This window comes from Eschrichtius robustus, chromosome X (genome assembly GCF_028021215.1).
Source record: "Eschrichtius robustus isolate mEscRob2 chromosome X, mEscRob2.pri, whole genome shotgun sequence".
NCBI classification, from domain to species: Eukaryota; Metazoa; Chordata; class Mammalia; order Artiodactyla; family Eschrichtiidae; genus Eschrichtius; species Eschrichtius robustus.
The window spans coordinates 96,159,384-96,184,722 of NC_090845.1; the positions used below are offsets into that span (position 1 = coordinate 96,159,384).

The 25,339-nt window shown below is 39.6% G+C and overlaps 1 protein-coding gene across 1 annotated transcript in view; it reads left to right on the top strand.

Annotated features, from left to right (window-relative positions):
- The first annotated feature begins 846 nt into the window (after positions 1 to 846).
- Positions 847 to 25,339, top strand: part of VSIG1 (V-set and immunoglobulin domain containing 1) — a 35,013-nt gene continuing 10,520 nt past the window's right edge. Inside the window, 5 exon segments of the mRNA XM_068532669.1 lie at positions 847 to 876; positions 2,164 to 2,241; positions 2,243 to 2,315; positions 16,316 to 16,476; positions 24,174 to 24,372. Coding sequence (XP_068388770.1) covers positions 847 to 876; positions 2,164 to 2,241; positions 2,243 to 2,315; positions 16,316 to 16,476; positions 24,174 to 24,372 — 541 coding nt within the window.

The following is a 25,339-nucleotide window of genomic DNA, read 5'->3' on the forward strand; positions in this document are numbered from 1 at the left end:
CAAGCACTCTATTTTCAATAGTGTAAACAGGTTGGGGAATGTTCATGGCAATTGATTTTTTTCCCCCTCCTAGCATGGAGCTGATACCTGCTTATACAGAGGAGGCAGTGTGTTTCTTGGAGGAATAGGATTGGAAAGAAAACAGTAATTTTGCTGCACAGGATCCTGGGGGAGTAAGAGCCTCCCTTAGGGAAGCCTAGGTACACAAGGGGCCAGTGGACCATGAGGGTGAGGGGCAGAAGGGAAGGTGGGTGACAAAGACGTGTAATAGTTATTTGGGAAAAAAACGTTGCCTTGTGCTTAACCTGTGTCTTGGGAAAAGGAAAGGAATGTTCTTTCTCTGCCACCTGCTACTCCTTCTCCTCCCCTACCCTACATTGCCCAGCACCCAGGATTCAAGCCAATGCTAGACTATGCTCTGCGTAGGTTTGGGAATGAGACTTCATTTATAGCATTGCTTTAGCAGGAATGTGTACTCTTGGGTCCAAACAATGGGCTTACCAATACATTTTGGGACATATCCTTTCTTAAGTTGGGAACTACCTGTATAAGACCTGGTCCCTGCCCTGGAGGGGCTCACAGCCAGTGGATTTAGGGGAAACCCCATTAATAAACAGGAGACTACTGAAGAGTAATCAGGTGCCAACTGTAGGGTATTGGATCTAAGTACAATACAGATTTATCCAAGAGGGAGCCCAGAGAGGGGTGGTTTGTGGGCTCTTCAAATTTTTCACATAGGACAGCATGACTGATCTGCGCTAAGAATATGCTTAGATAGCAAAAGGAGGGAGGAGAAAGTTCTAAGTAGTGATGGAATTCACCTGAAGCCAAAGTTTGGCATCAGACATGAACATGGACAGAGAAGGCTTCGAGAGGGTATCATACCTGATGAGAGCAAAATGGCTTTCTGAGGAGCAGTGGGAAATTGGCTTGGCTGAGATGAGATGGTGTCAAATATTTCCTGTGAATTAAAGTTCATAAAACACCTCACTGCAACTTGCACATATTTCATGTGACTGAACACTTTGAGGCAATAACCTTTGACAGCATTTTTCAGGTGGATGATTTAACATGACTTAAGTTCAGATGAGGTGAGGACCAGATCCTGGAAGGCTGGGAATCCAGAATAAGGACTTTGGACTTGATGAAAGAGTCCATAATGGTGTCATTGAAGATGCGTGATCAAGATTGGAACATTGGCACGTGGCTGGTACACAGAGTGAAGGGGGAAGGAGTCAGGGAGGCCATTTAGGAAGCCGCTACAGTAGGCTAGAGGTGAGGAGCTGCGTGCCTGGACCAGGATGGAAGCAGCAGACTGGAGAAGGGACAGATCTGAGAACTATTGTAGAGACAGAAACACCAGCATTTAGAGATTGCAGGTGAAGAGCCAGAGGAGGCCCTTATGTATCTCAGGCTAACGTAAGCATGAGAGCAACTTTGTTAGAAGTTCATGTTCAGTTGAAGGCCTCTCATCTCTGCAGCCTGCCATTCCTTTCTAGTGAGCCCCCTTTCCAAGTTAACTCTGTAGCACCTATTCAGTATCTTAATTCTGCAAAAATTCAGACTCATCCAGTGGAAGTCTTAAAGCATTTATTCATTCACCTGATTTTGCAAAATTAGGTGGATGAATAAATGCTATCGGGTTTCTAACTTGGAAGGCAAAAGCATGCAATTCATCCTACTGCTAGGGCTTCACAAAAGTGTGACATGTCCAGAGTTTGTTCACATAGAAATGAATGCTTTCTTGCTTCATGTCCGCTGTGCCCTTTCTGTGAACCCTGTCTCCTGAGAAAATCTTAGAGCACCAATTTGCTAACTTAATTTGTAAAAGGTTAGTGAATCAATGCCCTGAGACTTTTATAGAAGTATTTGAAATTAATTAGCCTTGTCAACTTTTATTTATATAGGCTCTCTTCCAAAAGGAGCTCTCTTTTCCCCCCAAGTATAACTTTTCAATAAGATTGATTTTAAGCAATAAAACTTAGAGAATCTGTGTAAGATTGAAGAATTTAAATACGTGGGTTTATTATTAACACAGTAGCAAATATGCCAAGGAAACACGCCCCATGAAAAGTGTTTCAAAGAAAGACACATCTGCTCTGAGAAAGGTTTGTACCCAATAAGTAAGCCCAAAGAGGCTTGTTTGCTTGGTGATGCCAGCAGATAAGCCTGGCAAACCTCGGTGTGACTGAAGAAGCCAGTTTGAGACTCAGCCTAGCCCAGGCGAGCTACTGGACCCTGGCTGTGCTCAGCGAACCTTGGCACGATGGTGTTCACATATTGGAAGGTCTTTCTGATCCTAAACTGCCTTGCAGGTAAGGAAAGGATCTCCAACCGACCAAAGATCATTGGGAATGGAGTTTCTTTTTAAACTGAAATTGCAAATTTTTACATAGACTATTCCCCTCCTGTGCTTAAAAGGAACTATGATTAGTATGCTGAGTAAAATAATTTTTGGAAATCTTGCTTAGCAAATATGTGCCATGCCGATATTTTGGGGGCCCAGCCTGTAAATAGAATTGTTTTATGTAGTTTCTGAATTAGGATTTTTTTCACAGAAAAATCACAGTATCTTCCTTTTTTCCGTTTGAAAGTTGAACAGATGAATTTACTCAGAAGCTGAAGCTGTGCCAAGGATACATTTTTCTCTGTTTTACTTGAGCATTTCCTTCAAACTCATTTTGATTGACTTGCTAAGCCTGGCTGGGAGTGCCTACCATGCTTTACTATCTAACATTTCTTAAGAGTTGTCCTTTTCCAAGCATAAGACTGTATTTAGGAAAATATGTGAGTGATTTATCATTGTGCACAGTATGGGTGTTTTTAGGGGTTTGAGCAGAACAAAATTATTTTTAGAGTCAAAATCCTAATGTTGGTAGACCCAGGAGAGAGCACTAATTCAGAAAAACCCCTTGGCTAGTTTTTTCAAATACCGGATACATTTTGAATCTGTTCTTATGATAAATTAGGTCCATGGTAGATAAAACAAGATTGTTTATCCAAGAAATGATATTTTTAAGCTATCAATAATATTAGGCAGTTATTAGAATGAGGTTTACTAAGCATATTTAATGACATAAGAAAATGCTCAGGATAAAATATTGAGTGAAAAAGCAGGATATACCCACAGGATATGCCTAGAATAAATTACTAGAAGGTTATATACCAAATTGCTCATGGTGATTGCCTCCGGCTGTTGGGATTAGAGATGTTTTTTTATCTTATTCTCTGCCTTTTTCATATTTTCCACGGTTTCTACAAAGAATATTACACTATTTTTGTAATCAGAAAAAAGTGTTACTTTTCAAAACTATATGGTATTTAGTAATAGTTCTCTAACTGTTCGTTACTGTTTAAACAAACATGTTCTGTGGAGTCACCAGAAGGCAATACTGCATTGATCCAGTGATCTAACCAGGACTTAGAGCTGGAAAAAGCCGCCTTTCTCAATTTCCATCCTGGTGGGAACATATGTTACTATTTTCCCTTTCCCCCAGGGACATTCATTTTAAACCTTAACTTTAGACTTTGTCCCTTTTAAAGAGCTTCCAGTCATTAGCTAATTAGGTCGCCCCTGGGCCTTCTGCACTAGCCCTCTAAAAATCACACCTGTAGTCAACACCTACTTCCCTATGTGACGCCTTTCTCTGGCCTATACTAGATGCCAGTTTCAGAACAGTTGCAAGAGTGGTTTTTCACTATAACAAACATATATATATATAATTTTTACTGATTATAAATGTAATGTATGGTCTTTGTAGAGAGGTTGGAAATACAGAAATGTATAAATAAGAAAATAAAAGTCACCAGAAATATTACCAGAGATTTGGGTGAATTTCTTATTTTTTTCCTTTGCAAGTGTATATATTACATTACAAAATTGGGTTTATATCTTGTATACATTTTTTTTTACTGTTTAAAACTTACTTAGATGATGTCAGGATCTTATTTGATTATGACTTTTGGAACAAAGCCCAATCAGAGTGACCAATAAATACTTCAGAGCCTTTGTTTTAAAATTACTGTATAACTGGTTTTGTTGGTGTATAGTGTACATATACAATTTAGCTGGCCCAAAGCAAAATGTGGTAGTGTCAGTCTAGCAGATAGAATGGAAATATGGTACAATATATTGTTGTTTGCTTACATAAGTATGGAAGTCAGAGAAAGAAAGAGTTCAGTAATCTATGCCTGGCATTAGTAGTGTCCATCAGTTGATCCAGAAATGGCTGTGAGGTAACTGGTAATGTTTCCGTCCATGTGTAATTTGATGTCCTACCTGGACTTGTTTCCTGGGCAGGAAGAATGCCACATTTTTGGTGTCAAGCATGGTGCTTGGCACATAGTGGGCACATAGGAAAGGTTTACTGAAAGAATTAACTACCTTCCGAAATCTTGCCATTTGTGACATGGATGGACCTTAAGGGCATTATGCAAAGTGAAATAAGTCAGAGAAAGACAAACACTGTATGATCTCACTCATATGTAGAATCTAAAAACAAAAACAAAAAACAAAAACCTGAATTCATAGAAACAGAGAGTATAGCAGTGGTTACCAGGGGTGATGGGTGTGCAGTAATAGGGAGATGTTGGTCGAAGGGTACAAACTTCCGGTTAGAAGATGAATAAGTTCTGGGGATCTAATGTACAGTATGGTGACTATAATTGACAATACTGTATTATATGGTTGAAAGTTTTTAAGAGGGTAGATCTTAAATATTGTCACCACAAAAAAGAAAACATAATTATGTGATGTGATGGAAGTGTTAGTTAACGCTATGGGAGTAATCATTTTGAAATATATATCAAATCAACACTTTGTACAGCTTAAACTTACACGATGTTATATGTAAGTCATATTTGAATAAAGGTGGAAAAATAAAAGAGTGGGTTACCTCCTCAAACCCCAAACATCCAGAAATGATTTTCACTTACATATATAAAATGAATTTTTTGTACAGCTAACCATGACAGATTTTATTTTAATGAAAACTTTTTGGCTGACTTCTAAGGAAGTTAGGTTAAATTCCACTTCAGGAAAATAATGTTAATCAAAAATGTCTTCTGCAAAAGTTCAAGCATATCATTTTAGATGCTTGTAATATATATTAGTCACCTGTTGGAAAGATATGTTAATGTTGTTTCCATTCTCGGGAGGTACGTGCTATGCATTTTAATGCAGTAATATATTTGAACTTTGGGTTTGCAGTCAGATCCATAAAGTTAGTGATCATTTGGTTATATTATTCCCAAACTCAAAAAGGAAGCAATTTTACATGAAGTTGCTGGAAATTAAATCACTTCAAATGCATCAGGTCAAATATGGCTATTTGGTATATGAGGAGAATAATAATCCCCCTACAAGCAAAGTGCCTTCCACATTGTAGGCATTAAATAGATGAATGAACAATCATTACCAAAACATGAGGCATTTAAAATCTTTCTAGAGTGTTGATTAACTCAAGTGTATACAACTTGGATTATTTTCCTTTAATAGTATGCACTGATATTTAAAAGCAGTCACACATATTTCAACCACGTATATGTTTTTTGGGGGGGGTGTTTTTTTTTAATTCAGTCAGGTCAGTGAGTGAAATTGCAATTCTGAGTTTTGTTTAAATCAGGTACTAATCTTTATTTTGCTGTTTATTCACAGTCTTGTCAATGTGGAGATTTTTTCTGACTTTTTCAATTTTTAAATAATTTCTCAATTTAGACTAAATGAATCCAAAGGAAGGGAACATTTTTTTTCCTGACACACACAGAATCACTTTCAGTTTAAGACTAAATTTGTACTGTTCACTATCCACATGTGGCTATTTAAATATAAATGAATTCAAATTAAATAAAATAAGAAATTCTGTTCTTCAGTCACACGAGCCACATTTCAGGTGCTCCGTAACTCCATGTGGGTAACGGCTGCTGAATTGGACAGCACAGCTGTAGAACATTTCCATCATCACAGAAAGTTCTGTTGGACAGTGCTGGGCTAGACAGTGGTCTCAGAGGTTTAAGTAGTGTGCACTAATTGAATGATGTGACATATTTTTAAAGTTCATCTGGAAATATATAACTCAGCTCTGAAGTGTATTGTCATTATATTAGAGATGGACAGTTTCTGAAAACTGTCTTTTCTTCAGAATTTAAGGATTGATTATGGTGCTGAGTATTGGGAATCAGGGCAATAAAAATGGCCTGGAAATATTGCCTTGCCAATTGTTACCTATTTACAGAACAATGTGTCGTATTCTTAAAAATATATTGTCTCACAGTAGATTTGGAGGTTACCATACTTATTCCGAGGTGATATTGTTGAGCTTTTACAGATCTCAATTTACATATTTATATGTCTTCTATTAAAAATATGTTGAAAATCCCAAATCCTTGATTTTCATTTGCTTCCATTCTGGTCTGTACTATAAATGGTTCCTCATGCGTTGACATGGCAGGCAGAGATTGTGTCTGTCTTGTTCATTAGTATTTCCCCAGTGTTAGCACTGTTTGTGGCAGAAAATAGGTGCTCAACAGATATTAGCTGATAGGCATCAAGGCTTCTTCCATGGCTTACCTTGTGTGAGAATTGTGTTTACTCTGCCTTGAGGCACTTTTGTCGAGGGTAGCCCTTAAAGGTTCTTTTGGTTTGTTTTTTGTTTTTGTTCTTTTTTTGCCTTACCTATCATAAATTATTACCATTAGCCAATCCCATAATAGATACTGGGACATAAACTAGAGGACAAAAATGATGGCCAAATAATATCTTCAAAATCCCTTTTTTAGGGGAAAGTTTATGGGAACTTTAACGGCCACCAAATCCCCATTCTATCCCTTTAATTTTGGATGCTTTAAAGACATTTGGAAGTCACTATTTGGGCATAGCCAGAGATAGATGTGGCTAACTTCCAGGAGAAATGAGATGGGCTTCTGAGGGCAGGAGAGAGTCACTTAGCTTTCTCCAGTGAACTTTCCATCAAAAAAAGTAGCTGATTTCTGCAGGCCAATTTTGGTTTTGGGGTAGGCATTATGGGAACCAGGAACACATAGGGAGGAGAACATTGGGAAAGGGAAAACTGCATGGAGTTAGAAGGTGCTGCATTGGTGTCTACCCTAAAACACTTCTCTCAATTCATCAAGACATTGGTTGCCATGTAAACAGCCAACTCTGACAGAGAAGCAGCTGGACCAGATGGTCTGGCTGTGACAAAGAACATGGCTATTGAATCCAGGAAACCAGGGGTAATCAGTACAATGGTTTGCTTTTTCTTTAAAATTTTCAAAATGTTTGTTAATTCCCTGAGTTCCTTTTGCCTGACCACTGTCATTAAGAAAAAATAAAATCAAAGTCGTCTTTGGGAAGGGGGCCAGGAATTTGTCTTTCTGTACTATTTCCTCTGACCTTCCCACCATCTTTGTATCCTCATCCTGTCCCAACCTGTAAGGCAGCTAGCGTTCTCACTCTAGCCCCCCTGCAGCATAGAGAGCACCTCTTAAACTTGACCTTTTCTAATACCTGCCTGACAGTCTTATGTTCCATCCTGGAAAGCTTCTATACTCTGACTTCGCAATGGAGAATAACCAGTTATTACGATGAGCCAATGCCTCTATAGTGTTACCCAAAGTATTGTCCCCTGTAACATCCCTTGGGAAAATGTTTACGTAGTACTAAGGATTTCAAGTACAGTGGTAGGCTGGATTTTGGGGTAGGGAGCTCTTTGGTATTCCTCCAAATCATATGGGCAGCAGATCCTTTTCTAAGGCCAATAGTTCTCTCAGGCCCCTTTTACAATCTTAAATCTTGAGGGAGATTTCTGGTTTGGACAAAATGACATAGATCTGTGTCTCCTTGCTTCTTCCTGCTAAGCACAAGTATAAGCCCTCCCAGGAAATAATGCAAGAGACAGCCAAGGGAGAACTCTGAAAGATAGTAAGAAGACAGCAAACTGGCTTGGACCCTGGGAACTACAGAGTGGCAGGGTATCTTATGCCTCTTTACCCAAAGGAGGAAGGGGCCCCAGTCCTGGCATTTCCTGATCCTAACATAGCAGCCCACAGGGAGACTGATTCTTCCCCCAGACTGAATGGGAGTCCCTCTAACATCAGATGAGCTCAACACCACTGGCAAGGGGCAATCATCAGGAGACCCACCAACAATAGGAGACAAAAGAAGCAATCTCCTTCACTGGGCCTGAGACTCCCTACTTTCACCTAGCGATACTGAGGAGGGAGGGTGGAACAGACAAGAGGGATGAAACCACAGAAAGTATCTGGTTCTAGAAGGCTCTTTGTCTCTCCTCCCCCACAGAGAGACACCAGGGCAGCTGGGGGTTCCAATAGGAGTGTCCTGACATACCTATCTCCCACTGAGAGATACCCAGAAACCTGACCTAGGGAAATGCTTCCACGTGCTCAGGCAACAGGATCAGGGATAAATAGAAGCCCTGGTGACCCCAGATAACCAAACAGACCAAAACAACACCACAAAAATTAAACTGGCATTAGAAACATGCAAAAGTAGGCCAAGACCTGTGTGCAAAACATAAAACAAAATAAAAGTGACTGTCCGCTAAAATAAAAGATTTAAGTAGGAGTTTTCTAACATAATACACAAAATGTCTGTAGGTTTTGACAAATGTATAATCACATGTATCTACCATTATATTATTGTACAGAGTATTTTCACTGCCCTAAAAATCCTCTGTGCTCCACTGATTGATGTCTTCCTCTACACCAACCCCTGTCAACCACTCATCTTTTTACTGTCTGCATAGTTTTGCCTTTTCCACAATGTCATATAGTTGGAATCATACAGTGTGTAGCCTTTTCAGATTGGCTTCTTTCACTTAGGAATATGCATTTAAGGTTCCTCCATGTCTTTTCATGGCTTGATAGCTCATTTCTTTTTAGCACTGAATAATATTGTCAGTGTCTGGATGTACCACAGTTTATTAATCCACTCACCTACTGAAGGACATCTTGGTTGCTTCCAAGTTTGGGCAGTTATAAATAAAGCTGCTATAAACCTGTGTGCAGATTTTTGGGTAGACATAAGTCTTCAACTTCTCTGGTTAAATATCAAGGAACACAATTGCTGGATAGTATGGTAGGAGTATGTTTAATTTTGTAAGAAACCACCAAACTGTCTCAAAATGCCTGTACCATTTTACATTCCCACCAGCAACAAATGTTGCTGGTTCTCCACATCCTCATCAGCATTCAGTGTGCCAGTGTTGTGAATTTTTTAAAAAAATTTAAAAAAATTTTGGCTGCGCCGTGCGGCATGTGGAATCTTAGTTCCCCAACCAGGGATCGAACTTGTGCCCCCTCCATTAGAAGCATGGAGTCTTAACCACTGGACCACCAGGGAAGTCCCCCAGTAGTGTTGTTTTAATTTGCATTTCCTTGATGACATAAAATGTGGAACATCTTTTCATATGCTCATTTGCCATCTATATAGCACCTTTGGTGAGATGTCTCTTTAAGGTCTTTGCCATTTTTTAATCTGGTTGTTTGCTTTCTTATTATTGAGTTTTAAGAGTTCTTTGTATATTTTGGATAATGGTCCTTTATTATCTATGTCTTCTGTAAATAGTTTCTCCTAGTCTGTGGCTTGTTTTTTCACTTCTCTTGACAGTGTCTTTCACAGAGCAGTTTTAATTTTAATGAAATTCAGCTTATCAATTTTTTCTTTCATGGATCATGCTTTTGGTGTCATCATCAAACCCAAGGTCATCTAGATTTTTTTCTTATGTTATGTTGTAGGAGTTTTATAGCTTTGCTTTTTACATTTAGATCTGTGATCCATTTTGAGATAATTTTTATGAAATGTGTAAGTTCTATGTCTAGATTCTTTTTTGTTTTTTGTTTTTTGGCACATGGAAATCCAGTTGTTCCAGCACCATTTGTTGAGAAGATTTTCTTTCCTCCATTGTATTGCCTTTGCTTCTTTGTCAAAGATCAGTTGACTATACTTATGTGGGTCTACTTCTGGCCTTTCTATTCTGTTCCATTGATCTATTCGTCTATTCTTTCACCAGTATTACACAGTCTTGATTACTATAGCTTTATAGGAAGTCTTTAAGTTGGTTAGTGTCAGTCCTCCAACTTTGTTCTTCTCCTTCAGTATTTGTCTTGGTTATTCTGGGTCTTTTGCCTCGCCATATAAACTTTGGAATAACTTTGTTGCTATCCACATAATAACTTGCTGGGATTTTGACTGGGATTACACTGAGTCTATAGATTAAGTTGGGAAGAACTGACATCTCAGAAATATTGAGTCTTCCTTAAACATGGAATATCTCTCCATTTATTAATTCTTGTCTGATTTCTTTCATCAGAATTTTTTAGTTTTCCTCATACAGATCTTGTACATACTTTGTTAGACTTACACTGAAGTATTTCATTTCTGGGGGTGCTAATGTAAATTGTATTGTGTTTTTTTAATTTTAATTTTATTATAGTATAGTTGATTTACAAAGTTGTGTTAGTTTCAGGTGTACAGCAAAGTGATTCAGTTATACATATACATATATTCATTCTTTTTTAGATTCTTTTCCCATATAGTTTATCCCAGAATATTGAGTAGAGTCCCCTGTGCTATACAGTAGGTCCTTGTTGGTTATCTATCTTATATATAGTAGTGTGTGTATGTTCTTCCCAAGCTCCTGATTTATCCCATTGTATTTTTAATGTCAAATTCCACTTCTTCATTGCTGGTTTATAGATAGGAAAGCGATAAAGTTTTGTACATTAACCTTGTATCCCAAAAATTTGCTATGATCATTTATTAGTTCCAGGAGATTTTTGCTGCTTCTTTTGGATTTTCTACATAGGCAGTCATGTCATCTCTTGTTTCCTTCACAATCTGTATACATTTTATTCCCTTTTTGTGTCTTATTGCATTAGCTAGGACTTCCAGTATGAGGTTGAAAAGGAGTGATGAAAGGGAATATCCTTGCCTTGTTCCTGACCTTAGTAGGAAAGCTTCTAGTTTTTCACCATTAAGTATGATGTTAGCTGTAGGGTTTTTGTAAATGTTCTTCATCAAGTTGAAGAAGTTCTCTGTTCCCAGTTTATTGAGAATTTTTATCATGAATGCATGTTGGATTTTGTCAAATGCTTTCTCTGAATAAATTGATATGATCATGTGATTTTTTTCTTTAGCCTATTGCTGTGATGAGTTAACATTAATCAATTTTCAAGTGTTGAACCAGTCTTGCATACTTGGGGTAAATCACACTTGTTCTTGGTGTAGAATTCCTTTTATTCATTGTTGGATTTGATTTGCTAATATTTTGTTGAGGATTTTTGCATCTATGTTCATGAGAGATGTTGTCCTATAGTTTTCTTGTAATGTCTTTTTCTGGTTTCAGTATTAGGGTGATGTTGGCATCTTAGGATGAGTTAGGAAGCATTCCCTTTGTTCCGTTTTCTGAAAGAGATTGTAGACAATTTGTACAGTTTCTTCCTTAAATATTTGGTAGAATTCACCAGTGAACCCATCTGAGCCTGGTGCTTTCTGTTTTGGAAAGTTATTAATTATTGATTCAATTTATTTAATAGCTATAGAATAGATATAGGCCTGTTCGGATTGTCTACTTTTTGTGTGAGTTTTGGCAGATTGTGTCTTTCAAGGAATTGGTCCATTTCATCTAGGTTATCAAATTTGTGGGCATAGATTTGTTCCTAGTGTTCCTTTATTATCCTTTTAATGTCCATGGTACCTGCAGTGTGGTCCCTCTTTTATTAGTAATTTGTGTCCTATGTAGTTTTTTCTTAGTTAGCCTGGCTAGAGCCTTAACAATTTTCTTTATCTTTTTGAATAACCAGTTTTGGTTTCATTGGTTTTCTCTATTGATTTCCTGTTTTCAGTTTCATTGATTTCTCCTCTAATTTTCATTATTTCTTTTCTTTAAAAAAATTAAAAAAAAATTTTATGGAAGTATAGTTGATTTACAATATTGTATTAATTTCTGCTGTATAGCAAAGTGATTCAGTTTACATATATATATTCTTTTCCATTATGATTTATCACAGGATACTGAATATAGTTCTCTGTGCTATACAGTAGGACCTTATTGTTTATTACTCTTCTTTTTCTAGTTTCCTAAGGAACAAGCTTAGATGATTGATTTTAGAGCTTTCACATTCAGTGTTGTAAATTTCCCTCTAAGCACTGCTTTGGCTGCATACCACAAATTTTGGTAAGTTGTATTTTCATTTTCATCTAGTTAAAAATATTTTTAAATTTCTCCTGAGCTGTCTTCTTTGACCCATGTGTTATTTTGAAGTGTGTTGTTTAATCTTCAAGTGTTTTGGGACTTTTCAGTAATTTTTTTGTTATTGATTTCTACTTTATTTTCATTGTGGCCTGAGAGCAGACACTGTGTGACTTCTTTTAAATTTGTTAAGGTTTGTTTTATGGCCCAGAATCTGGCCTATCTTGGTGAGTATTCATAGTGTTTTAAAAGTGCATCTCTTTGTATAGAACACTCTACCCCAAAACAGCAGAATGCACTTTTTTTTCCTCCAAGCACCCACAGAACACTTACCAAAATAGACCATAGGCATGGCCGTATAACAGACCTCAACAACTTTAAAAAATTTTAAATTATACAGTCTGTTCTCTGAGCACAATGGAATCAAACTAGAAACCAAGAACAGAAAGACAACAGGAAAGTCTCTAAATACTTGAAAATTACACAACACACTTCTAAATAATCTGTGGATCAAAGAGAAAGTCTTAAAGGAAATTTTAAAAATATATATAGAACTGAATGAAAATGAAAATATAACATATAGACAAATGTAACATGCAGCTAAAGCAGTGCAGAGAGAGAAATTTATAACACTAAATGCTTACATTTGAAATGAAGAAAAGTCTCAAGTCAATAACTGAAGTTCCTACATCAAGGAACTAGAAAAAGAAGAACAAAATAAACCCAAACAAGCAGAAGGAAGGAAGTAATCAAGAGCTGAAATCAATGGAATTTAAATAGGAAAACTATAGAGAAAATTAAATGAAATAAAAATCTGGTTCTTTGAAAACAATTGATAAACCTCTAGCAAGACTGGTAAAAATAAAAAGATAAGACACAAATCATCAATATCAGAAGTGAAATATGGGATATCACTATATATCTTGCAGTCATTAAAAATATAAGAAGGAAATACTATGAACAACTTTACATTCATATATTTGATGACTTCTTAGAAGAAATGGATCAATTCCTCAAAAACAACAAACTACTAAAACTCACCCAATATAAAATGTATAAGCTGAATATCCCTATGATCATTAAAGAGATTGAATTCGTAATTTAAAAACCTCCTGAAAAAGAAATCGCCAGGCCTAGACTTTCACTGGATAATTCTACCAAATGTTTAAAAAATAATTAACAACAATTTTACACAATCTTTTCCAAAAAATAGAAGAGGAGGGAACATTTCAAACTCATTTTTGAGGCTCGTATTAACCTGATACCAAAACCAGACAAAGACAGTACAAAAAAGAAAACTACAGACCAATATCTCTCATGAAGTTAAACTCAAAATCCCTCAAGAAAACACTAGCACATTGAATCCCACGATGTTTAAAAGGAATTCTACCCAAGTGGGATTTATTTAAGGTATGCAAAGCTGGTTCAATATTCAAAAATCATTCAGTGTAATCTCTCATTTCAACAGACTAACTTAAAAAAAAAGAGCATATCAATTGATACAGAAAAAGTACCTGACAAAATCCAACACCCATTCATGAAAGAAAAAAAACAAAACAAAAAACCCAAAACCTCTTAGCATGTTAGGAATAGACGATGTGTTAGTTTCCAAAAGCTGCTGCAACAAATTTCCATAAACTGGCTGGCTTAAAACAGACAAATTTATTCTCTCACAGTTCTGGAGGCCAAAATTCCAAAGTCAAAGTGTTGACAGAATTGATTCTGGAGAATCCATGCCATGCCTTTCTCCTAGCTGGCTGCTAGCAATTCTTGGCGTTCCTTGGCTTGTATATGCATCACTCCAATTTCTGACTCCATCTTCACATGGCCTTTCCTTCTATGTATCTGTGTGCCAAATATCACTGTCCTTGCTCTTATAATGACAGCAGTCATTGGGTTTAGGCCCCACCTTAAATCCAGGGTGATCTATGTCATCATTAATTTCATTGCAAAGACCCTGTTTCCAAATAAGATCACATTCACAGGCACCAGGGATTAGCACTTGTTCGTATCCTTTTGGGGGCCCCAATTCAACCCATGGCAGAGGAATTCCCTTAACTTGATAAAGAACATCTACAAATATCCTACAGCTAACATTGTATTTAATGGTGAAATACTGAATGCTTTTCCCCTAAGACTGGGAACAAGGCAAGGATGTCTACTTTCTCAACTCTCTTATTCAATAAAATACTGGAAGTTATAGCTGCTGTAATAAGGCAATAAAAATTAATTAAAGACATACAGATAGGAAAGGAAGAAATAAAGTTCACTCTACCCAACAAAAGACTGGCATCTAAGTTGTATAGAGAACTCTCAAAATTCAAAAGTAGAAAATTAAGCAATCAGAAAACGGGCAAAAGACATGAAAGACATTTTGCTGAGGAAGATATACAAATGGCAAATAATCACAGGAAAAGTTATTTAGCATCATTAATTTGCATTAGGGAAATGAAAATTAAAACCACAATAATATATTACTATGCACCTATTAGAATGGCTAAATTAGAAAATAGTGACAACACCAAATGCTGACGAAGGTGTGGAGAGGCTGAACCACTCATACACTTTGGAAAACAGTGTGGCTGTTTTTTGCTTACTTTTAATAAAACTAAACATGTAACTACCATCTAACCCAGCAATTGCACTCTTGGGAATTTATCCCAGAGACATGGGAATTTATCCTCATACAAAAATCTGTACATGAATGTTTGTTGGAGTTTTATATAATTGCTAAAAACTAGAAACAACCCAGATATCCCTAAATGGGTAAATGGTTAAACAAATCGTGGTACATACATACCATTGAATGTTACTAAGCAATAAAAGGCAATGAACTACTGATACACACAACAACTTGGATGAATTTCTAGGTAATTATGCTGAGTGAAAAAAAGCTAATCAGCAAAAAGGTTACCATGCTTCCATTTATGTAACATTTATGAAATGACAAAATTTTAGAAATGGAAGACAGATTAGTGGTCGCCAATGCTTAGGATCAGGGATGGGGTACAGGAGGGAGGTGAGTGCGATTATGGAAGGGAAATATAAGGGATTTTTGTGGTGGTGGACTGTTCAGTATCTTGACTGTGGTTGTGGATACACAAACCTACACATGTGATAAAATTGTGTAGAATTAAATGCATACACACACAGGAGTACAAGTAAAACTGGAGAAACCTGAAATGAATAAAATCAGTGGACTGTACCAATATCAGTGTCCTGGTTGTGATATTATACAGTAGTTTTACAAAATAAGTTACCATGGGGGTGCTGAGTAAAGTGTACATGGGATCTCCATCTTATTCCTTAGAATTGCATGTGAATCTACTATTATCCCCCCAAAATTTTCAATTAAATATTGTTGAGGGCCCAAAAGACTTTTTGCTATGTAGGTTATTTCTATCTATATTTATTGTATTAGAAAGTAAAACTAAAAGAAATTTAAACACAAAAATACACAAGCATGCATTCCATTAGCCACTAGAGGAATATCATTACTTGTCACGTAACTGCTGGAACACTCCGTTGTACACTCATGAGAAGATGAGAGTGAAAATATAACAACTTAGTATTATTCTGAACATCATTTTGATCTTGTAGCCTCCCCAAAATGGTCTCAGGGCTAGGATGACCAACTCATCCTAGTTTTACTGAGACTTTCCTGGCTTAAGCACTGAAAGTCCTGGCAAAACCAGTATAGCTTGCCCTAGACTCACCTGGTTTTAAAACTGAAAGTGCCATATCTACGGAACCTCATCAGCCCTGGGCAAACTGAATTGGTTGTTCTCCATACTCATGGACTTTTTGGGTCCTTGGACAACACTTTAAGAACCTCTTTGTCAGGCCATCCTTACACAGAAGAAATTCCCAGTTCAGTGTTATTACCTCACCATCACATAGGAGTTGAACATCTTCACATTGTAATTTGTTAGAAACTCGCCTACCCCATGCCAGTTGCTTGCTCGACTTTCCTATATGGTTCATTCTACATTCTCCTTGCCTTGGATTCCTCAAATAAGATGTCATTGAAAGTGCTTTGTAATGAAAAAAATGTCATCAGAATGTGAGTGTGTACCATCGTTTTTTGATGATTATCTTTTCAGGTCCAGTTAGTGGAGTGCAAGTGACCATCCCGGACAATTTTGTGAATGTGACTGTTGGATCTGATGTCACTCTCATCTGCACCTACACCACCACTGTGGCCTCACTGGACAATCTTTCCATCCAGTGGACATTCTTCCATAAGGAGTCACAGCCAGTTTCTGTAAGGACTTCTTCCCCCTAAACTCCTCTCCTTTGGTAGTTCTGACACATACACTGTTGGGGTCAGTGTGAGAAGAAGGAATGGTAAGCCAGTGGCAACAGGAGCAGAACCTCAGATACAAGGGGTTTGAAGATAGCTGTTTAGGGAAGATCATCATCTAAGTGACTTGGCTTTTGTCCTCTCCTCATATTCAGTTACAGCCTGTTATCTCAGTTCTGTGTAGGTCAACATCAAGTATATCATGTATTCTAGAGTAGACAGGAAGGGTCTTTCTCACAGGTGAAATGAGCAGTAGTTCTGAAAGGGCTTCTCCCCTCCCCCAAATCTCTCCCTATTATTTCCAGAAAACCCCAGTTCAAATATATGTCCTAGTTGATCTGCAAATCTCTGTCAAACTTAATATCTGGGCTCTGCCTGTCAAGTGAGCTAGCTCATTGTGCCAGACTGAGTCCTGATGGAATGAGACTCTCCAGGTGGGTGGATAAGGGCAAAGTAATAATGAACCTTGGGTAATAAAAGGCATCTGGAGGCTAGAGGATAAGGGACAGGAGGGGAGGCTAGGGCCTGGGGAAGAGGTTGCTGGAGGAGGGTGGGTGAAAATCAAAGGAGGAGGATGATTCTGCTTGCAAGCTGCCTATTCCCAGTTTTTTTTCATCTGGCCTTAAGGATAATGCTTTCTTTAAATTAGTCCAGGGACTAAAATTGTATACTCAAAAGTATGTGTGTGTGTGTGCACGTGTGCGCACGTGTACGCATGTGCATGCACTCATGCATGTGAGTGTGCAAGCATGTATGCCAACACATATCCCTTGAGGGAAAAAGTCTGTAGCTTTCATCAGATTTTCAAAAGGATGTATGATCCAAAACAAGGAGTTCAGAGAAGAGATAAATCAGTGTGGTTTGGATATAGTGGAGTTGGGCCTTGAAGGAAAGCAAGGGTTCTGATTATAGAAAGACAGAGGAAGAGGCGAGTTGAGCGGGATAGAGGAGGCCCAAGGGCAGAGGTGGAAAAGAAGGAGGGCCAGGGTCTCTTCAGCCATCACTGGTCTTTCGGTCTTTTGTCTTTACCAAAGGTCCTGAACATTTGTTTAGCAGGAAACATCGTTCAAGAGGAGACTATCAATGCCACCCTCTAGTCAAAGTTCAACAATTTTGCTCAGTACTGGTTACCTTAGACAAGTATCTGAATCACTCTATGCCTCTCTTCAAAATATGGTAGAATAGTAATATTCTTCTACATGGGCAGTATACCATGCAGCATTCAGTTCTCAGATCCACCCACTTCTAATCAAACACAGCACAGCCCATGCCTCGATAGTGAGGGTATGAAGGAAAAGGCAGTCAGTCAGTGTCTAAAAATGGTGTATGCAAGAGACGCTTGGGAAAGATGTAGTTGGACCTGTCAGGCAAGAACACCTGTACTGGACCCCTTCATTGTTTGGGGTCTCTAGGGCAATGGTACCGGCTTTTAGGAGTGGGATGGGAGGGTCTGAGTTTGGTAACAATTCAGATCAGCACAAGCCCCTGGCAAAGCTGGGACAGTCTTGAGTTTGCCTTCTCATGCCCATGTCTGGAATTCCTTTCAGCTTCCTCCAAAAGGCTTTGGGACCTGTGGCTGCCTTGAGCAGGGCAGTGGTCAACTCTTGCCATAAGTTCATCTTCTTTTTCTCCCCCAAGATCATTGTGTTAAAGGAGCAGTTGACTCCAAGACCTAGTATTTCTCAGTACCCAGGGGAGAATATCATCTCTTACTGACTATCCCCTCCATGGGGTTCCTTTGTGAATGGGGGCTACGGAAGTATGCCATAAGTCTTCTGGCCAGGAGCCAGGGTATTCATTAGCATGGTCTTTCTCTTAGAGAAGCCCTCCTCTCAGAAGACATGGACAGATTCAGATAGTCAGTCCCTCAGCAGGGAGTCACAGCTGAAGCCTCTAGGCCCCAGAACAGGCAGGCTAGCATAGAAGTTTTGGTTCCCCTGTGATCACATGAATGGCTTCCTCTTCCATCCAGCTAGCCACTGGTAAAAGTACAGAGACTTCACCTGCCCATGAACAGAACAGGCATTGACCCTACTTAGCATGAGTCTCTCAAACAACACTTACTCTTCTAGAATAGCCACAGTGGAAGAAACCCTTTGCCATCTTCATCCTTCTAACACACGTATAATGTGGACAACTTCTTTCTAGAACCTAGTATCTTTATATTCCATGGCTGCTCAGATTCTTCCAACTTGGCCTCTGCAGATAGCATTATATCAAATGCTTTTCAGATGTTGGTGGGGTGAGGGTGCTTCACCTCCTCAGGGGCGTTTGAAAATGAGAGGAGTATTGGTTTAAGTGTTATAAATGGGAGTCATTACCGGCATTTACTGGGTGGTGGCTAGAGACGCTTAATGTCTTGCAATATGTAGGAGAGACCCACACAGGAAAGAATTGTCTGCCCTAAATGCCAGTGTGCCTCCAACTGAGAAACACTCCAAGTTCTTCTCTTCCCACCACCCCTTCCCATCAAAGTTTATCTATTCTGTGTCCCATTCCCTCAGGTGTCTATTCTTGTTAAATCTGATAAATTAATGTAATGCTAAGGTGTTAAGGACTGGTGATCGTTCACTTTGTTCTCTCCCAAAGAAAATAATTTAAGCAGAAACCTTCCAGGCTTCAAAGAAGCAGTTTGGTTGGTGGGTGTCTCTGGCAAATGGCAGGCTGGGAAGGGAGTGGTTTGGAGGCAGGGAAGCCTTCCTTTTGGTGTTATATTCCTTCCACGTGCAATCCCAGCCCCCCCTATGCAGTCTAGAGAAAATTCTGGGCTTGAGACCATTGCCACTCTACACTCCTCACCTCCCATGGCTAGCGCCTTTATGAACAGTGCAGGAAAGCAAGAAGCTGGAAGGGAAAGAATGGGTGGTTTGCTGTGGACTTCCATGCCCTTCTCATTTCCAGAATGTACCCACAAAGCAGCTCTGGAGGCTAAAGCATTTATTAACTCCAACTCAGACTCAAACAGAAAGCAGGCTGAATTCTTTCAACCCTTCTTGTTTATACTCCAGCTTCTAGTTAGAGAGCAGTGTCACAAAGCTGAGGGGAAAGAAATCTTTTTGGACAAATCTGGCTCCCAGCTGCGTGGCCTCCTGTGAATAGGAACTTGGCACAGTAGGAAGAGAAAGGCTGTCATTGCAGCTGGCAGCCGTCGAAGGCCTCATGCGGTGAACCCACTTGGCATGGGAAGCATCATGCCAATGAATAGCAGCAACCGGCAGGAGAAGGGTTGGGTTGGAGTAGCGGATGGGATGGCCCCAAGAGGGGAAGGTTACCTGGGAATCATCTTCCTCATCCAAGGCAGGGCTATGAGTGCCGGGTTAAGGTATTCAGCGGGAATTGGGAGGTCTGGATTCTAGGTCTGACTACAAATTGTGTGACCTTGGGAAGATCACTTCCTTTACTGGGGCCTCAGTGTCCTTTTCTGTAATAGAAGAGGATGAAATCAGAGGTTGCAAACTGGCAGCCTCTGGGCCTGATTTGGATGCATGTTGGTTGGCCAGCCCAGTATTTTGTTCGTTTCCACAGTTTGAAAGCCTTGTTTGTCTTGGCTCTCCAGTTCACCACAGTTCCCACTATCCTCCATGATCTTACCACTACCCACCAGCCCCTCCCAGCCATTTCCCATATGTCCCAATACCCAGCTGGTTTCTGAAGGCTCTTCAACCTTAGCAACCATGAGCTAAATTATCTCTAAGGGGCTCTTATAACTAATGTGCTATTATGTCTCCACATGTCAGCCTCTAACATCACCAAGGGGCAGGCAGAGGGGACCTTGGGGGGAAAGTGGGGCAGTCTGTCATGAACACAGCCACAAAGGGCAAGTGGGCAAAAGAATGAACAAGCACCGCTTAAGGAAACACTTGGATGGGTTTTCTTAAAGCTGACTTGCCAGCCCCCAAATCACCACCCCCAAAGGATGTGGCCTGTTGAATGAACATCCATGGCTGTTCCTGGACCTCAGTTGCTTTGATCTCTAAATTGACAATATACTTTCTTTGAAAAGTGTACAATACTCACAGGATCATGGGCCTGGATTTGGCCATCGTTCAGCTTTGATTTCTAAAAGGGTTATTCTTTTGTGGAAAATGGAACCAAGTTTCAGTCCTTCCTGTGTGATTAGATAAGTGGTTTCAGGAAAGCATTTCATTTTTTTTCTCTTTACAAGGACAGTGTGACAGTGTGGACTTCCCCTAACAGAAAGCCCCTCCATCTGTGTGTCTGGCCGCTGACTGGCCCTGGGGACTTTCCTTCTCACACAGCACCCTGAGGCCAAGGCCTTTCCCTTTTAGGTCTCCATGTTACACCTCCTTACCTCCATTTCTATCCCAGACACCTCCAGTATTATTTGTGAGAGGGCAGGATATATTAGGCTACAGTGCGAGGAGCAAGGATAGAAGGGTTGGTGAAGGTCCTTTTTGTTGGGAAGTTACAAGTCCAGGGCCTCATGACTTATTTTCTCATTGATTCCTGCCCAGCCGTGAGACTTTTACAATGTGGCTTCTTTCCATGTCCTGGTCCTGACCTAAAACACATTCTCCTGGCCCCCTGCTTTCTGCAGAAATAAAGTCCTTTCAACTAGATCCTCTGGGACTTACTGTGGGCCGTAGGCAGGACTGATGTACCTCCCTGTGATGTCATCAGGCTTCAACATAAAACAGGCCGACCTACCCTCAGTCCTCCTAGGAGCAGGGGAAGTGGCCAGATGTCTAAGTTGTAAAGGGCTTCCTTGATAGACCATAGGCTGCGTTCCAGGTAAGAGTCCACAGGACTGCAAATTGTTAATTAGAAAGTAAATAAGGCCAGCGCTGGCTAGTGAAATGGAAAGCCGGATATCTTGGATGTCAACTCACATGAAGGTAATAGACCTTTGACAAGTTGAACTTCCTCCCAGCCTACTTGAATACCTTAGGTTACACTGGCTTTCCAGTTTGTAAGTCAAACAAGACCCCTCTGGGGCAAAAGTTTGTGATTTCAGTAGGTGTGAATGGATGAATTGAATTATAAACTGTTCCTTTAGGGCAGAAAAGAAAGCTAGTTGATGTTAGAGAACCGGAGGAGAGAGACAAGTTGTTTTCTCCTTAAATATGCTCTTTTCTTTGAATTTTCCATCAGAATCTCCCTTTCTGCTTTAGTTTAAAAGTATATTGGCTTTCTACCTGAAGGAGAATACATTTGAATTTATCTAGACAATATCTTTTGGTTTGCTGATTGCCTTCCCTCTCATTAGCCTGTTAATGTAAAAAGCACTGGACAAGGAATTAGAAGAACTGCATTCTTGACCCGGCCCAACTGTTAACTTTGTGTGTCTTTTTTTTTTAACCTCTTTGGGCTTCAGTCTCTTCTGTAAAGTGAGGAGAGTGAATTAAATGAACCATAAGTCTCTTCTAGTAGATTTTATGAAATATTAATTGCCATTGGACTAGGGCAATCCCAGTTTATTGAATAATAAAAAACAATCCCTGGAATTATACACATTTATATGAAACTAGCAAAGTGTGTACATAGACTTTGTGTATTATGAAGGGACCTCAGGGATCACCTAGTCCAGTGATTCCCAAAGTTTAGTCATTCATGTCTCATCTTCATGATTTGTGTCATATTTGTGTATTACCAACACTAGTAATTATTTAATGTTGTTTTCTCTATTGACTTGGTTTTTTTGTTTTGTTTTGTTTTTTTTTGGCTGCACCACGCAGCTTGTGGGATCTTAGTTCCCTGACCAGAGATTGAACCCGGGTCTGGTAGTGAAAGTGTTGAGTCCTAACCACTGGACCACCAGGGCACTCCCTGACTTGGTTTTTAAAAGTCTTAAAAATGTCTGCCTTAGTTTCACTGTAAGCAATAATATCCATGAAGTCACAGATTTGATGTGATAGCTATGTCTCTAATACACATTACATTTTTAAAGTTTCCAATTTCTTGCCACCTAAAATCAACTTGTGGGCCTATGCTTAGGGAGTACATATCATACTTTAGAGAACACTACTCTGGTTCCTCATTCAGATGTGGAAACTAAAGGTTGGAGAGATTAAATAACTTTGTTTCTTATTGCAGAGTAGGTTGCCATGTAGACATGAGGAGAGGCTACTTCCCCCATGTCACAGTCAGAGGTCCAGCATGGCTAAAACCCAGGTCTTATGGAGGCAACCTAAGTGTCCATCAACAGAAGAATGGATAAAGAAGATGTGGCACATATATACAATGGAATATTAGCCATAAAAAGGAACGAAATTGAGTTATTTGTAGTGAGGTGGATGGACCTAGAGTCTGTCATACAGAGTGAAGTAAGTCAGAAAGAGAAATACAAATACTGTATGCTATCACATATATATATATATATGGAATCTAAAAAAAAAATCATTCTAAAGAATCTAGGGGCAGGACAGGGATAAAGACATAAAGACGCAGATGTAGAGAATGGACTTGAGGACACGGGGAGGGGGATGGTTAAGCTGAGACGAAGTGACAGAGTGGCATGGACGTATATACACTACCAAATGTAAAATAGATAGCTAGTGGGAAGCAGCCGCATGGCACAGGGAGATCAGCTCGGTGCTTTGTGTCCACCTAGAGGGGTGGGATAGGGAGGGTGGGAGGGAGATGCAAGAGGGAGGAGATATGGGGATATATGTATACGTATAGCTGATTCATTTTGTGATACAGCAGAAACTAACACACCATTGTAAAGCAATTATACTCCAATAAAGATGTTAAAAATAAATAAATAAATAAATAAAAAACCCCCAGGTCTTCTTACTCCTAGACCAGGCCTCTTTCCATCACACCATGCTGCTTCCACAGTTGCCATTATGATCTGAATATCCATATTCTTTAACAGAGATGGGACTATAATCAAGATCTTTCTTAAATCTAGTAAATAATAATAATAATAAATAAATCTTTATGGCTTTGGGTGAGTCGTTTAGTCTCTGTGTTTGAGTGCCCTTATTTGTCTAAAAGCAGTAATAATCCCAGTTCTGCCTCCTGCCATGTGGGGAGAAAGGTAGTAGCTACCGTTGACCAAGCACTTCCTAGGCCCTTGGCTAAGTTGCTTTGCTTCATCCTCGCACCACCACTATGAAGCGAAGGGGCCAGATGGTTTCTCAGGAGCCTCTCTGCTCTGAAACGTTATTCTTCTAACAAACAGGATGAACTCAGTTTTGCTTACCCAAAGGAATATGCATGTAAGGAGCATGAATATTCTTTTAGGGAAATCAGATACTCTAGATAATCCCACTGGGTAAAGTAAACTGAAATCAAAAATGTTTATCAGGTAGGAAAGACGATGGTTTTGGTTTTCCCATCAGACGTTTGTGTCCTATAAAATGAGTTTCCTCCAGGTAGACTCATCAGGTGAGCATCTTGATCTGTTAGCCTAAGCTTAGGAGTTGAATCCTGTCAGCTCCAGCTGCCTACTGTCTATAAGATCTGCATATCTCCCTGCCCTGATGACATCACAGAGCTGCTTTGAGCACAAATGAGGTCGCGGCTGTGCAATGCTGTGAGAAAGCTAAAGTGTCCCACTGAGCTGAGAAACTTTTGCCACAGGGACCTGTTCCTTACCGGGGGCGGGGGGAGGGGGATAGGGGGAACTTCCACGTAGCTTATCCTAGCCCCGGACACTGTCCAGTTCTCATTTCTGTCATTTTCTGTCCTAGATTTACTATTCTGAAGGTGGACGAGCTACAGCCATCGGGCAATTTAAAGATCGCATTGTAGGGTCCAATGCTCCAGGTAACGCATCCATCACTATTTCGCATATGCAACCAGCAGATAGTGGCATCTACGTCTGTGATGTTAACAACCCCCCTGACTTTTTCGGCAAAAATCAAGGCACCCTCAACGTCAGTGTGTTAGGTATGGACAATTTTTTCTGCTTTTTCTCTTCGTGGAGCAACTTAGGACATTGAATGAGCTAGGGCAGTGAGTTATTGGTACCAATTAAGTCCCAGGGTAAATATCCTCCCTGCTCCTTTTATTATCGGGAAAATAAAGACACACCACAAACCCAACCCATAGAGTAACACTGAGAAATCACTCATAAAACATGTTGAAACAATTGTCAAACCAAAAGGGCTGCCAACATGACAGATAGCAATAGATGACCACTTCCTGGACCCCTATCTCTGAAGGATGCGATGAGAACAGATGGGAAAATGCACAGTCCCACTATATGATCACTAGCAACTCTTTCAGAGGGAACTTCCAATTAGGGCCAGTCCTACCTGGGGGAAACAACTGTCAATTTGTTACCTCTCCAAAGACAGCCGCAATTCCCACCATTAAATCATTCTGTGGAATAAAGGCAGATGGGTCCCTTTCTAAAATATTAATGCTATTTGGAAAAAAGAAAGAGTTGAGAATTAATTTATTTATGCACAGATATTCAGTATGTGACATGGGGCAAGTCATATCTGCTCTTAAATGAATTTGGAGTGGTTCATTTATGCAGCATTTATTGAGTGCCTGCTTTGTGCCAGGAGCCAGGATGGAGGCGTGGTTTCTGCTCTTGGGGAAGTTCACAATTTTGGTGATTCTTAGGGATCCTTCCCATCTCTGTCTGAGAGGACACTGGGAGTTTTGCTCCTGTCTGTATGCCTAGCAGGTCCTGTCTGCAGGCCTTCAGATGTACTGAAGGGAGGGATGAAAGGGCTGTCAACCTTCACCAACTAACCAGTTGAGCTAAGGGCTCTCCCACTTCTAAGTAACCCCAGATGGAGCTTATCTAGCCGTTGCTGCTCTTGAGCTGTGTATATCCATCACGGCAAAGGAGGAACTAGATCAAACCAGTGACTCGATAATTGAGTAGCTTTGAAAAGCCGCA